Source organism: Gallinula chloropus (assembly GCF_964237585.1).
Source record: "Gallinula chloropus genome assembly, chromosome: 11".
NCBI classification, from domain to species: Eukaryota; Metazoa; Chordata; class Aves; order Gruiformes; family Rallidae; genus Gallinula; species Gallinula chloropus.
In genome coordinates, this window is record NC_140096.1 from 20,918,659 (window position 1) to 20,934,219 (window position 15,561).

The window sequence follows — 15,561 nt, forward strand, 5'->3', positions numbered from 1 at the left end:
AAAAACCAAAACCCTGATCGTAACAAATACTGGTAGAGGGAAAAAAAGTGTTAAAAGAAACTCATAATTAAGAAAGAAATTGTCAATTGTCCTTTGTCCCAAGAGTTTGAAACCTAGCTTTTGAGCCATACTGCTTGTCCATGACTACTAGAGGCATGGCATTTGAAAGGAAGGATGAGGGGAAAAAAAAAAGGGGGGGGGGGGAAGAACAAAGGGCAGATACACTAGTTTCAGTTATTCAAGTAGTTCAAGCAGCAAAACCTAAGTTTTCTAACCCACCTTAAAAAAAGTTGTGTATAGACTGCTGCATTATAAAAACTAATTATGACAAAAAGATGATACAAGTAGGCAGAATAAAAGTTTATGACAAAAACAAAATCAAAATTCATCATTTAGATGTTACAGAAACAAGGCTGCATGCAGCCACAGTGCATAAGTCACATTCCTTCAGAGACAGAACGAAACAGGTTCTGTGATGAGCAGACTGTCAAATGGATTTGCTGAAATTTGATTTTAAAAAAAAGAAAGCAAAAACCAAACTGAGACAAAGAGCAAGAAAGAAACTCACAGTAGTTAAAACTGATCTGGGAAAAAAGTAAACATAATTAAAATTCTAGAAATATGAGACAGAGCTTTGGATCAACATTACAACATAAAAATCCAGAAGTTATTACCAGAACTAGTAGTAATACACATCTTTAAAGGCCTGCTTCAGTTGGCAGATCATAATTTAGCAAGTGATGTCATTTGCCTGTAGATTAGTACAGGCTCCACTGCACTAAGAGTGACTATACAGATAAAAATACTCACAGAACACATTCTGAGAATATGGGATCTACCCACCAGTAGGTCAACTTTTATTTAAAATACTTAAAAGAATTATAACAACACTAAGCCACTGATTCCATTAACTAACATCCAACTTTCTTAGAAGCTAGCTCCTCTATTCTTGGCAGATCAATTTCCACCACCTTTAATAGGTAAACTTCTGGAAACTGTAACAGAACAAACAAAATGAAAAGACATTAACAAATGAGATACAGATACATTGAGGAAGAACCACCACACATTTTGTGAAGTCATGCTTTACAGAGTTAATGAAATTTAACACTGAAGCAGTCAAGAAGGCACAAAGCATATACTTCTTCAAATTGTCATAATGTTGAAAGGAAGGGAACCCAACTTACCTAATATGCAGAATACATCAGCTAGGATGGAAGGCATGTCTTCCCGGAATTCCTAAAAAGAACAAGTATCACATCTAGTGAATACAGAAATTCCAATATGTACACTTAGAAAATACACTATTACATAAAACACCAGATTATAAAGTTCAGATTAATAATGTCGGCTCATATTACTGGCTATATTAATAATTGAATAATTCAAGCTAATAAATAATGAAGAGGCTCAATTATTGACGAACATCTAACATAAGAGCTGTACTAATTATTGATATGCAATGAAGTAAGATAGCATTTCACTGTGATTTCAGAGAGTATCTAGTGGCCAGGGACAAAACCCTCTGGTTACTACCTCCCTTTTGCCAGTACAACGGAACTCCCAGTCTGAAGAGCAGCATTGCCCCAGCCAGTGAACCACTTCCTTGGGTGCCACAAACAAATTACAATCCCCTACAGTAACTAAAGCTCAACCATTATCACACACTACCCCAACAGCAAGGTACACTTCAGCATTGACCTCTCTCAAACCCAATGCAGAAGTTCAAAACCCTAAAGAGGTTATCCTAGAACAGAGGTGTTTTTCTTAGTGTTCTATACATGTCAAAACAGCAATCTAAGAACTTATAAAGAATAATAAATAAATAAATGTAAACCTTTTCTAAAAATTAAGTGGTGGGTTTTGGTTTGGTTTGTTGTTGGGTTTTTTAAGGAACAGGAACATTTGGTAACCTTAAAAGTTTAGAGGAAAGTACTCTTTTCCCTGTTGCTTCTATTCAAAGCATTTTAAGAAAAACCTTTGTCAACCAGAAATTAAGCCTAATGCATTATTTTAAAGGCAGTTATGAGACATCTCAATAGTAAAATGGCAGACACACAGTTACTCAAGAAAGATATAATTTCTAAAAACCAGTAGGTGGCATTACAGACATGCTACATAAGCAAGTGAAATCTATTTTTAGCATTTATTAAAAACTTCAGTCTCCATACATCCTTAAAAAATGATTTCTTTTTTAAACTTGTGCTAAAATGAGTAATATATTTCTTACCACAAAAAGAAGAGAAATAAACAAAACTGACAGACTACTCATGTATTTCAAGCATACACAAATGAAGAAAAAGGACTTGACAAGAATGACTTTTCTGACATGGGAAAAACAAGTCTGTTCAATATTGTCTTGCTTGATTCTCATTCAGGCTTTTATAACTAAAAATTTAGGAAGTATACAACTATTACAAATGTATACTTACTATGACTTCACCAAGAACATTAGAGGCTTGGTCATGCTTTAAGTTTCCTCTGACAACATGGTATGCAAGCCCATACAAAGCCTGTTGGGTATCTGCTGAAAGAAACCAGATGTTTAACCAAGAATTACCTAATATGTTCTTTTATCATTTAAACCAATGTCTACAATAATGTTGTGGACTTAATACACCCTGTAAAGTAAAGAAGGCATGCTTATCTTAGCAATGAGGAGAATAACTACTCATAAATGAAATTTGAGCATCAATATCAAAGACTTCACACAAGCAGATAGTAAAGAGATGATCCACTTTCCCTAGAGAGTTTAGTAAAAAGGGATGGAAAACAACAGTCCTGCACATAACTTGAGTCTTGGCAGTTGGTCTAACAAAAGACATTAATCTAGAATTCACATAAATATAGTATTATACACGCATATATAAAAAATATAATACACAGAAATAATACTAGTACTTTTTCCTTAACCATATCTCATCACAGACATGCTTTCAAAAACCACTTCTCCAACAGAAGGTAAAATTTAACTGGCGAAAAAATGCTTAAGTGGTATTTTATTTCCTAAGGTAACTCTCCCATAACTGAAGAGTAACCTTTTACAAAAGCTTATCTTAAAAAGAGGTGCTGCATTTGAGGACCAACTTGCAGTGTTAAACATGGTGGTTGCTGTTGCAGTTTTGCGTAGCTGTGCTGCTGAGATGGTTTTTGTAAGCAGCAGTTACAGGTTTCTGCCAGCCTAACTATAAATGAGCAATTCAAGGCCAAAAGTTGCGGCCTGAGAGATGGTCACAGCGCCTCTGAGAATCACATACAGGAGAAAACAACCCAGCAGCAGCTGCATTTTGCCACCGGAGAAGGGAGTGAGAAGATGTACCGAGCTGTGCAGACACCAAGGCCGGGAAAGGGCTGGGAAGGAGGCGGCCCAGGTGCCGGAGAGAAAGATGCCCCTGCAGCCCAGGGAGAAACCCATGGTAAAGCAGGAGCAGGTGGAGACATAGAGAAGACACTGTGACCCTACATTGCAACAACCCCTGCCAGCACTTGCAGCCATGAGGAGAACCAGACACACTGAGATGAGCAAGAGAGAGTTGTGCATGAGAACAGGTTGGCTGGGGGAGGCTTATAACCCTGTGGAGGACTGAGAATGAGAGACACTGTGATTTATTACTGCCCACCACAGCAGTGATGCGCGGTGGGGCAGCTGATGGAAGAGATAAAGCCCTGTGGGAAAAGACTCACGATGGAGAAGTTCATGGAGAACTGTCTCCCGTGGGTGGGACCCCATGGACCAGCAGGGGGAGGGTGTGGAATGAATGTGTCCCCTCCCCAGCTGAGAAGGAAACCAACTTGCAAGGGACTGACCAAAGCCCCCATCTCCCAATCCCTGTGCCCCTGTGCTGCAATAGAGGGGAAGAAGGGAGTGAAATCATGAGTGAAGTCTGCTAAGAAGGGAGCAGGGGGGAGGTTAGAGGTGTTTTAAGATCTGGAAGAGGAAAACAGCTCATGAAGAAGTAACAGAGAACCCCATTTTCCCCAGTCCCTGCCCCCCTGTGCTGCGAGCAGGAGGAAAAAGGGAGCAAAACCCTGACTAAAGTCTGCTAAGAAGGCAGTGGTGGGGGAAAAGTGTTTTAAGATCTGCATTTGTTTTAAGATCTGGTCATGCTCCTGACTCCGGTTTCACTGTTCTTTGTAGTGCAGTGTAATAAATTAGATAGTTCTCTTTCTTCACTCTGTGTTGAGTCTGTTTTGCCCATGTCATTCAATGACAGGATGATCTCTCCCTGTCCTTATTTTGACTCCTGAGCCTCTTCAGATATATTATTTTCTCCCCTGTCCAACTAAGAAGAGGAGTAATAGACTGACTTTGGTGGGCGTCTGGCCTCCAGCCAGGGCTAAACCACCACAGTTGCAAAAACAGCTATGGTATACATGTTAAGGAACTGGTCTTAAATAATACTCCCCAATATTGCTATACTTTTTAGAATATGAAAAATAGTAAAACTTCATGTTTTCACCTTGCACTTGTATCACATGGTTTGCTCACATAAGCAATATTCACAATGGGGATACAAGTTATAGATCTTGATGACTTACACCAAGTACTCAATAACTTAGTGACTGCAGACCATGTCTGCAGATTTATTTTCTTAAATGGGCAGGTTAATTTTATCTATCAGAGAATTTCTGGAAGAGAACATTAACCGCTAAAGACTTGAATGTAGCAGGAGTGGTTTAGTCTCCAATTCTATGTAAAAAATAGCTCTACTATTTTGAAGGCCAATTCAAGAGGACAGCGTGATGATGCAGTAAGCAGCTCTAACTTACAGTGAGCCCAACCAGCCATAAGCATAGCCTCAAACATGCCTCTGCAGGTGGCTACTGACACTGTGAAGAAAGTTACACGGGTACACTGCCAAATCTGACCCACCTCCATAAGCCTGTGATATACTAGAATTCCATTTTCTACAGCACACCACTTACTGATGTCTAAGGAGTCTCTCACCTGGATGCCTGAAGACAAGCCTAGTTGTAGATGTTTGCAGAGCCGTACTAGTTATGATAGTTGCCTATAACATGCATTAATGGTCATCATACAGGAATGTTCCAAGATACATGCAGAGGTACCATCATCAACTGTTTCCAGACTTTTTAAAATGCAATAAAAACAATCAAAACCAAACATTGCTTACCTCTGAAACCCATATCATGGCTTTTATTTTCACAGAGACTGCGACATAGTTGCACACTGAAATAAAAGAAATATTGAAAAGTTATCAAACAAAAATAGCTATTAGCATACAAGAACAACTATTTTGGGGGTCTGGTTTTGTTCTGGCTAAAATAACTTTAATTTGGCAGCTTAACTGGTTTACTACATCTTAATTTTCATATAGTAAATACTAATTCACAGAAGTTACACAAAGATATACAACAGACCCAACAGACTTTATTACATACATCATATACATTAAAAAACAGTCTTCATAACATTACACATAGAAAAGTGAGAAAAGTAGGCAGTTTTAGTATGTGAAAAGTGTGGAAATGACAGCATTAACCTACAGTTGTTAACTAACAAGGAGATGTTCCTCATCAAAATACTACGACTGCGATAATTTTCAAACTCTGTATAAAATTTTAACATTAAACTATGTGTACAATTTCCTAATGCAATGGATTATCAATGGTAAAACAGAATTCTATCTACTCTAGTCACTAAGAGACTCCACAATAGGATGCAAAGAGCTGTCATGTTAGTCTTTAGTCACTCCAATGGCTCCCCCCGCCAATTTAGCCGTATGCAAGAAGTACACTGAACACTGTACAAGCTGTTCAATGAAAGTTTTAGGTGTTACAAAATAAATGCTACAAGAACAGATTGCTCCACTACAGTGACAGCTTAGAAATACACACTTCCAAGCTACAAGGGTTCTCCTTCTCCTCCAGTCACCCCAGCATGAAACTTCCAAAGCCATTTCACATTTAAAAGCAACAGCATTTTAAAAAATGGAGCGATTTAGCCATCTTATAACAGACACCAGTATCTTCAGAACTTTCTTCACACTCGCAAATTTTCAATCAAAAGTTTCATAAACTTTTCATCCAAAGGAAATCTTTCATGTGCAGGAACTAAAGACAGCATCAGAACTACATCATATTTTCACATATTCTTATGATGGCAAAACTACTATCTCTCATGAGAGCATTTTTTAAGCATGTTCTCAAAGCAGGTATGTACAGTTACTACAGCAGCTTAACATGAAAAATAAACAGTGAAAAGGGATTCTGCAGCAATCCATTACTCCTTCTATGCAGTTTATTACCTCTCTAACAGGTGTAAACAGCTGTTCCAGCAATCCAATAATAATTAGAAAATACAAAGTATATGCTCCCTTTAAGGACAACTGGAAAAGAGGCAGTTTCACATGTAGTGCAACCAGCAGAGACACGAGAGTTCAGCAAAGAACAATGGTATGGCTAAGATGTTCTAAACACTGTCAAAGAAAATGCAGTATATTTGGAAATAACCAAAACAGGGAGAGCAAAGCATGGAAATAGGTAGTTTAATTTATTTTTCAGTAATGGAAGTGATTTTTTTTTAAATAAGCTACTGATTTTTCCCCTGTTGTCCCTGAAGTCTGTATCTAAGTTATATTTTCTTAAATTTTGATTATTGCTTCTCCACAAAAAAGAAGTTCCACTACAAGCAGTCATTTCCATGTTCTGTATACAAATACTAGTGTAGTAAAACATCTGATTCCAAATAGTTATCTACTGAGATGCACACTTTGATCCCTATGTCATAAGGTGATACCATCAATCACGTTACATGAGCAGTAACCCTGTCTGTTTGGGCTGAAAAGTTCCCTTAAGTGCATCCTAACACAAAATAAAAGTTTTAACCTCTTCCCATTCCCTTACCAGCAACAGCAAAATAGTACTAACAACTTCACATTATCTTCACACACAAATCTGTTTTAATCAGTGTAACAAGAAACCTTATCTAAGATCAGGCTGTGAAACAACTTGCTTTATATTTGTAATTAGAGAACCCTGAATTACTAAATTACAAAAAAATATTTTAGTGAGTCCACATGGGAAAATCCTGGTAGCAGATACTAGCATTATTCTTTGTATCTGAATTGTGCTTATATTCTTTCATACAGACACTCTACCTCCAAATGAGGATGACCTTTTCTGAAGGTGCTGCCAGGCAGCACAGCTGAGCAGATTTAATGGTGTACTGCTGCAGAAGTGGACACACTCACCAAGACTTCTTGCCTTCTTGGACACAGAGTTAAATCTCCCATGTTAGCTGAATCAGTTAACTAAGTTGACAATCCCGGCAGAAAACTGACCAATCCTGTCAAAACACCAGTCTTCTGCTAACTTTACAAACTGAAGGTGCTTGCCAGGAGGTCAACTGAACACCAAAGTAGCAAGCCCTGGTCAATGAAGACAAAGCAGAAGCCCTCCCCTTCTAGCATCAAACTGTGAGATGTGTTCATCTGGTCTCAACTGAGTGCATCGTAAATTAGAGTGAAAATACTTTTGCATTCCCAGCAATAAAAAATATCAATATGAGTACAATTAATCAACTCAGAAAAAAGCCACACCACCACTTAAACAATGCCCACAGCAAGGGAAATTTATCACATCCACTTTTCAGTTCAACAGAACCACACTGTCTGTTGACTGTTAAGAGTTTGTTTAAAACTTACTACTCTAATCTTTTTGTTCATTGCTGCAAGTTTAGGATGGAGAACTTCCCTACTCTACTAAAATCAGTATCCTGTCATCTGAAGATAAAACTGTGCAATGAACCTAAAATACAATTAAAAACAAGGATAACCTAGAAAGTAAAAAAAATTTTTTTAAAAAAATATATGCAGAATCACTTCTGAAAAACAAAGTTTCAAAATTAAATTTGTTTTGGACTAAGATGGGTTAGATTCACTGAAACAACAAATTCTGAAGTAGTGTTGAGCACCTATCAAACAAGTTTGTGTGGCAGAGCCAGTAACAGAACCTAAGCCTCCCAATTCATACACAATGTCCTATATCCTCAGTTACACTCCCACACATAGTATGTGGCAGTAATTACCACAAAGTGCACGTGCCTGCAAACATTTAAGTATATATATAATTTAACTGATGTGGGTTGTTCTCTAATTGAGATAAAGTACAAACAGTCACACTTTGTAGTGGAGATGGAAAAACTACAACTAAACTCTTTTTCCCCCAACAGTCTGTTTACTCAACATTGTGACACTCATGCAAGTAAATCAAAAAGTGCATTGGGAGAGCCTGAACCATCCAGTCTGAAAATTACATGTCCACAGAATGCAAGTTTCCTCAGTTTATCCTGACACTTAACGTATCGCACAGACTGACAGGCAAGTACATTATTAAAACCCCACTTCCCCACTAAAGGGTCCTTGATGTGTTTAACCCAAGGTCAGGTATCAGTCTAATAGTAAGTGTGTGCCATTGTGTGTGTATGATAGACATCCATATTGTGCAGTCATTGACCAGAATCTTACTGGGAAAGACACTACACCTCACAATACAACTTCACTGCAAAGGGCAGGATCTGTACACACAAACAGCTGCACATGGGGTCTAGACCCATGAGCATAACGAGCAGTCACAGATTCCAACTCAATCTCTTTACAATATTGGAAGTAGCAAATCTAATGCACACAATTTCATAAATTGTGTTTAGACAGAGAAGGGTCTGAACAAAATAAAAAGTGGCAGATAAGATGGCCACATCCTGATAATTTATGTTTTTGGCAGGTAAGAACACTTGAAACTACCACATGATATACATTAGCACAACTGTATTAGATATTATTACACATCACTAATTAAAATTAAATTAAAAGCATGAACATTTTTGAAAAAGGCCTCTGAACAATTTCTAGGAAGTAAATGGTAACTGCTACCTAAGCTTTATGATGAGGTCTTGCTAATTAACATTTTGACACAAACAGAATCTTTACCTTCTGTTTTTTTGTTACTATTGTTATACCCTGACAAAATGATCACATCAGCAAAACCAAAGTTCTTTATTTTTTCACATAACAAAAAAAAAAACAAAAAAACAGCCAGTTGAAAATGGATTTCCCTATTGGGTTTCTCTAAACCATACTTGTAATTGCTTACTTTCTACAACAACCAAACTTTTTTCTAATCCCTCCCTCCCACTCTGCCCCAAGAGCAGCATCTCCCACAGACTACAGCAATATTACAAACCCTATATGTTTTCAAGTAAAGCAGACCACAACCATGCCATTCAAGATGACAGAAGAAAACATACAGCAATCATCTTAAGCATTCACTATTAAGTACGGTACAAGTTGAAATGCTGAATAAAAACAAGTTATTTACTTCTCTCAATATATTTTCATATTCCTCAAAACATAAAATTCTGTGTTGACTTATGTAACTACTAACTGCCAACATATTAGTCAGATCATGGAAGCCATTTCATGCTCCAACAATTATTTTTTTCCCCCAATAAGACTTAATCTTTCCTTTCTGCTAATTATGATTTCTGCTAACTTTTCCTTTAACATTGCTTCTCAACAAAGTTGGTGTTTGTGTCCCTATGAATAAACCCACCACTTTGTTTAGAAAACAAAACAAAGGCTGGATGTACTCTGACTTAATGCATGGGTTTATTAGTCCCAACCAAACAACAACAACAAAAAAAAAAAAAAAGAGATGTTGAAAATTTCTGCAAATCCTCTATTTGCTGGAATCACCAGTTTTGTCCTTATGCAGTATCCTTCCCCACCCCACTTCTCTAGCTTGTTTATCAATATAATGCAATGTCTTAACTTTAAACCACAAACCTGAGCCTGGAGTTGTGGCACAGACTTAGGCCTAGACCTAATTTACATTTCTGGGCATATGTCGCATTGTTACATTTATTCCCTTTTTACTTTAATATTTTAAAGTATTTTGTGTGGTTTACTTTGTTAAGAAACTGTCAGAATTTTATTTTCCTTCAGCAAAGGAGATAGAAAGTCTGCAAAAAGAAAGACAAAGTTACACACTGAAGATTTCCCAAAAAAAGCTGATTTCCTAAAAAGTTCTCTAGAATTGGGCTACAGCTACATTCTTTTGCTCAGAGGAAACAAACTCAGATATTCCACATGCTTATAAAGCTATTGTTGAAAAAAAAAGTTACAACTCACACCTAGACACAATTACATTTCTTCTTAAACATATGGCTTCTTTTACATGCTACTCTCTAAATCATGCCTGAGCTGCATTTACAGTGTTCCAAATGAAGTGTAAATGCCGTAAACCCAGGACCTCAGCCTGTCATTTTGTTTTACCGGTCCCACAGCAAATTAACACTTTCTTGGCATCAGGGCTTGAAGTACTACCATAGGGACAAGGGAGAATTGCAATGGGTTTTCACCATGGTCAAAAACTAAGCTAACTTGCCTCCTATGCAGCTAAATGTTCTGCGAATTCATTGCAAACAATGCAGTTGCCATTATATGATCAACTATGACATCTCTGTCCTGGTCCAAGCTCCATACAGCCTCAGTGATTGTAACAGGGTAATTTACAAAAAACATAATCATACAGGGAAAAATAATATCCCTTACAAAAAACCTAGCAAGGGCATTCAAATGTATATAATGCTGTATCTAAAAAGCTTTTTTGTTTCATTACAGTGATTCAGGCATTTAAAAAAATACAGGTAAACATTTATAGATTTTTTTTGTTATGGATACAAAAATTCTAAACACTAAAGTTCAATTAGAAGGGCACCATGCTTATTGCATAAGTGTTGCCATGCTGGATCCAAATTCAGCTATTGCCATATAATCTTAAACAGATTAAAAAAAGCAATGCAAACATCAGTATTATTGGGGGGGCTGCTGAATGCTTTTGTTATTGTTGGAAATGCAGGTACAGATGTTTTCACTGGGTTTGTATCATTCACATCAAAACATGTTCCATTTGCAGTAACAGTTCTAGTGCTATTCAGGGCAAAAAATTACACGGCTGTAAACGTTGGGGGGCCCTTCTCCACAAAATGGAGGGTCTGAAGGTAACTGTTTCATGCAGGATGCCTTTATGTCCTCTGCTCTTTACCCCACCACATTTTCCTTCGTGTACCACAGCTGCACAACTTCTTAAAAATAAATCAACAAAAGAAAATAAAGAAGTGAATCTCAAGAAGTGTTTCTTAGCATGATCCCCTAAAGGCCCATATTTGAAACTGGAGTTTTAGTTACTACAGAAAAGCAGAAATGAATTGAAGAATTAAAATAAGAGCATTAAAAAATATACAGTTAGGAGCAGGACACACTTGGCCAAGCTGATCTAGTAAGGTAACATTAACAAACAGATGCATAACACCTGTACTGGTGCACTCCTGAAACACAGCAGGCAGCACCGGTGGCGAACCTGCCAAATTAAGATCCCTGAAACAGACACGCAGAAGGCCCTTGAAGGGAAGGCTCCCAGCACACCTGGATTGATATGGGAACCTGCAACCAGCCCCCTTAGCACACAAAGATCACTTTATAGGGTGAACAGGGACGACTAGCTGGTCCTACTATGCCGGAATCATAGAAATCAGCGCTAGCCACCTCGGAATAGGTAGAAAAGTGGGACCGAGGGCTGAGACCTCTGCCGGAAGAGTCAACACCGCGGAGCCATCGAGGCAGTAAGACCGCAGGCTCTGTATTACCCCGGGGGGGCGGTTAAAGAGGAGCCCGACGCCCGGTAAAGCTGGCCCAGAGGCAGGAAGGGGGCGCTCGGGCCGCGGGCGCCTGGCGAGCTAGGCCCAGCTACCGGGGGCGAGCTTTCGCGGTGATCGTTAGCGACCGACACAAGGAGGCCGAGACAGACAGGAAGGCCGCCCAGGCCCTCCGCCCGACGGGAGTTTCGTCCCCAAGCTCCAGCAGCAAGGACGCAGCCCCGAGCAACGTCCTCCCCGCCCGCTCCCTCCTCTTCGCCGCCCCCCCACCGGTCTCCCCCCCCGGCCGGCGAGGCCGAGGCCCCGCCCCTCTCTCCCGCAGGCCGGCGCTCTGCAGCACCCCATCGCCTTCCCGCGCCCAGACCCCGCACTCACAACTCATTCTTGCCCCCTTTCTCCCAGTTCTTTATCCACTCGGCAGGGAGCACCGCCGCCATCTTCCCCGTGTGGCGCCGAGAGCCCGGATGGTGAAGCGACGGGCCCGGGTCAGAGGGGACGTAATAACCAGCAAGGCACGCTGGGACGCGGACGCACGATGCTGTGGGAGACGGCGCCCGTTGCGCCTGCGCGGTAGCGTCCATTAGCCCCGCCCCGCCGCTAGCGCGTGAAGGGCTGGTAGGGCCTCGCAACTGCCTGTGGCGGGGCTCCTCAGGCTGCCGGTATCGCCCCCCCCACGTCCGGCCAGGCTCCGATCACCCCCAGCGGGGTCAGCCCAGCGTGCGGGTTGATTGGGAGAAGCTGCTTGTCCCTGTGATGGGGGCTGGCGCCCCGAGCCGGGGCTGAGCTCCTCAGGCAGCTCGCTTCCCCGCCGTTGCACACGATGGTTACACGGGCGCCCTGTAAAGACGTAGCCCGGGACACAGCGCGGTGGCCCCGGCGAGCTAGGCCCGTTTAGCCTGTCAGACACAGGGCGTTCCTCGTGTTGCAGTTCGCCAGGAGGATGTTGACAGTTAACACTCGCAAGCTGTTAATTGGAAAGTCTCAACTTGGAATGGAGATTCCAGCATCGCCAATTGAAAGGGAATCATGGAATCATAGAATGGTCTGGGTTGGAGGGACCCCAAGGGTCACAGACCTCCAACCCCCCTGCCACAGGCAGGGACACCAACCTCCAGGCCTGGAGCTACACAAGGCTGCCCAGGGCCCCATCCAACCTGGCCTTGAACACCTCTGGGGACAGGGCATCCACCCCCTCTCTGGGCAGCCTGTTCCAGCCCCTCACCACTCTCTCTATAAAAAACTTCTCCCTAATACCTAATCTAAACCTTCCCTCTTAAGTGAAGATGAGGTTAAAAAAAAAAAGAGAATTCTGTAATCAGGCTAAAGCTCTGCCCTTTCCCCAAGCCCTGTGGTACTTTGCATCACTGTTGCCCCAAAACCACTGCAAAACTGAGTGTAACTTGTGGCTTCATTTACGAGTCACAGTTAACAGAGAGCACGTGCATGTCTGCTGTTGATCCAACACATCTCTATCTGCAAAGCAGAAACTGCATCAACTCTTTCTGGACCTTGCCTTCCCCTGGAAGGAACCTCTTCCCCTTTATTCACAGCAGCCCATAGAACAGCAGTGTAAGTAGCACATGGCTTCATCCAGATGCATGAGCAACCAACTCAGAAGCAGCAGAGCCAGTGTTAATACTAACCAACAGATGCTTAACATGCCAAAACAGAATTTAAGGTGTTTAAGAGAAATAAAGAAGGTGGCATGATTGCAGAACGTTGTACACCTGAAGGTCATGTGGCCTTCAACTAGTCCTCTGGGTTATGTTTAATTCATGCTCTGCATTAAGCATTAAGCAAAACAGTGCAAAGTGAGGGGGTGCACACACGTGTTAGGTCATCCTAACAAAATTCAGAGACATCTATCCATGACAATGAACTAATTCAAAATCCCTTGTGAACCACATTGCAAGATGAAGAGGTGACCTGGTTCTGGCCAGGTCACAGTTAACCTCCCCAGGCAGTCAGCCCAGGTGAGCCAAGTTAGCCTGGCTGTTCTCCACACCGCCTGATATGACTTCCCCATAAAAGGGGCTGGTTGGGGAAGGGAGATTTTAGGGGCCTCTCGGGTAGTCTTAGTGTAGTAGTGGTGACAGGTTGGGCCTCATGTAATGTGGGGTGATTGGGTTGCTAAGGTGCTCTGTGTTATCAATGCGTGTAACTGTAATCTAGGTGGGCTGTTTCCTTTCATGGTGATTTTGCCAGTGTGCTGTCCTTATCCCAACCCATAGAGGCTCTGTCTGTTTCTCCTCTGAGAGGCAGTGAATAGCTTGTGGTACTCAGCTGCTGTTTGGGGGTCAAGCACCACAAGAGGTTTTATCCTTCAAAGTAAAAAGCAGGTCATCTTTTATCACAGCATTTTTACCAATGAATTATCAATTTTGTTTTTCAATTGTGGTTTAGGCAATATTTTGAAAATGAAAAAAGCTTTCATTATCCTTGACAAGTTTGTTATTTTAATAAGTGTTATTTATTAAATTCATTTAGTAAATTCAGTAAATTATGTTAATGAAAATGACAAGAGGAAGGTTTTATGTCAAAGTTATTACAAAAAGCTTAAACTGTCTTCAAATAATTAATCTTAACCTTTCTTGGACATTTTTCACATGGCCATGGTAATATAACATCTCTGTGAGGTAATTCTTTATTGAATATGCTACAGTATTGAACTCTAAACTGGGAAGTACTTGTTTTTTTAACTGATTGCATCTCATTATTTATTCTATTACAGCCTGATAGAAAATTAGAGTATCAGTGATACATTGTACTATGTTTGAAATGTGATTTTTCCACAGATGGTACATCCTCTTGATTACTGATATAATCACTTATGACATACAACTATATGGATGTCATCTTCTGATTATCATCCCTAATACATGTGCCCATTATATTGCATGTTATTCATCTCTGTGAGACTCTCCAAGCTGTTCTTAATTTCCTTCAGTTGGTAATCAGCATATATGAGTTAAATACTTCATCTGGTCTGGAAGCACGTGGTTTTAGTCTTTCCAGAAATTCCTCTTGCATGTTAAGAAGTCTTTATTTCACCTCTCAGTCTGGTACATGCTTCCTCCTATATTCAAATGTAAATAATTCCACAAATATAACACTGAAACTGAGAGTTTTAAAATTTTTTTAGAAAAATTAGGACTTCAGTGCTGGCACTGCTGTGGTTTCTCTGCGGCATGGTGTCTTCTCCAGGTTTACCAGAAACGTACAGCTTTGTACAAGTGGTGTACTACTTTGAAAACAGTCCAGGTTAGAAATAAAGTCAGTAGAATTTCAGCATATCCATGTGAGCAAGTGAGGGAAAAGTGTTCTTTTAGTTCTCATTCACAGCCAGTCTCTGTGCAAGCTGTATACTGTACAGGAAGTTTTTGTTCATCTGTATGTACGCTGCTTGCTACAAAGGGACCTGTTACAGCCACTAAACTCTGCAGTGACGTGAGTAATAAAGAACAACACAGATTCTCTGCCTCCAGTACTCAGTTTTTAAATTAGACCAAAACTACATTTCAGGCATATAGTATGCAGTGTCATAAAATACAAATTTAAATATAACTAATATATTTATGATGTGTTATTATATAAAGTTTCATGGAACAAATATTTAACGAGAGGGACAGAATTGCAGACCTAAGGAGTAATGTGACAAGGTGTTGCTAGAGAGTGCAATAGGTGTATTTAGAAGATAAGCCTAAGAGAAGTATAGACAGAAAACAAGGTAGCAAAAGGTATTAGGAGCAAGGATTTATGTGTGTGCAAAGCTATGCAAGGTCTGCATATGAACGTGAAATTTTCCCTTCGTGACAAGGATGAAAGGAGAAATTACAGAAGAATAAAGCCAGTAAATCATTGCAAGACTGAAAGGTTAGATGCCA

General features: G+C 40.3%; 1 protein-coding gene across 1 annotated transcript in view; it reads right to left on the bottom strand.

Annotated features, from left to right (window-relative positions):
• THOC2 (THO complex subunit 2) overlaps positions 1–12,116 on the bottom strand; it is a 54,548-nt gene extending 42,432 nt beyond the window's left edge. Inside the window, exons 1-4 of the mRNA XM_084269353.1 lie at positions 12,053–12,116; positions 5,136–5,191; positions 2,433–2,524; positions 1,188–1,239 (exon numbers count right to left, since the gene is read on the bottom strand). Coding sequence (XP_084125479.1) covers positions 1,188–1,239; positions 2,433–2,524; positions 5,136–5,191; positions 12,053–12,114 — 262 coding nt within the window. The 5' untranslated portion in view covers positions 12,115–12,116. The remainder of the gene's footprint in view (positions 1–1,187; positions 1,240–2,432; positions 2,525–5,135; positions 5,192–12,052) is intronic.
• Between the last annotated feature and the right edge of the window lie 3,445 nt (positions 12,117–15,561).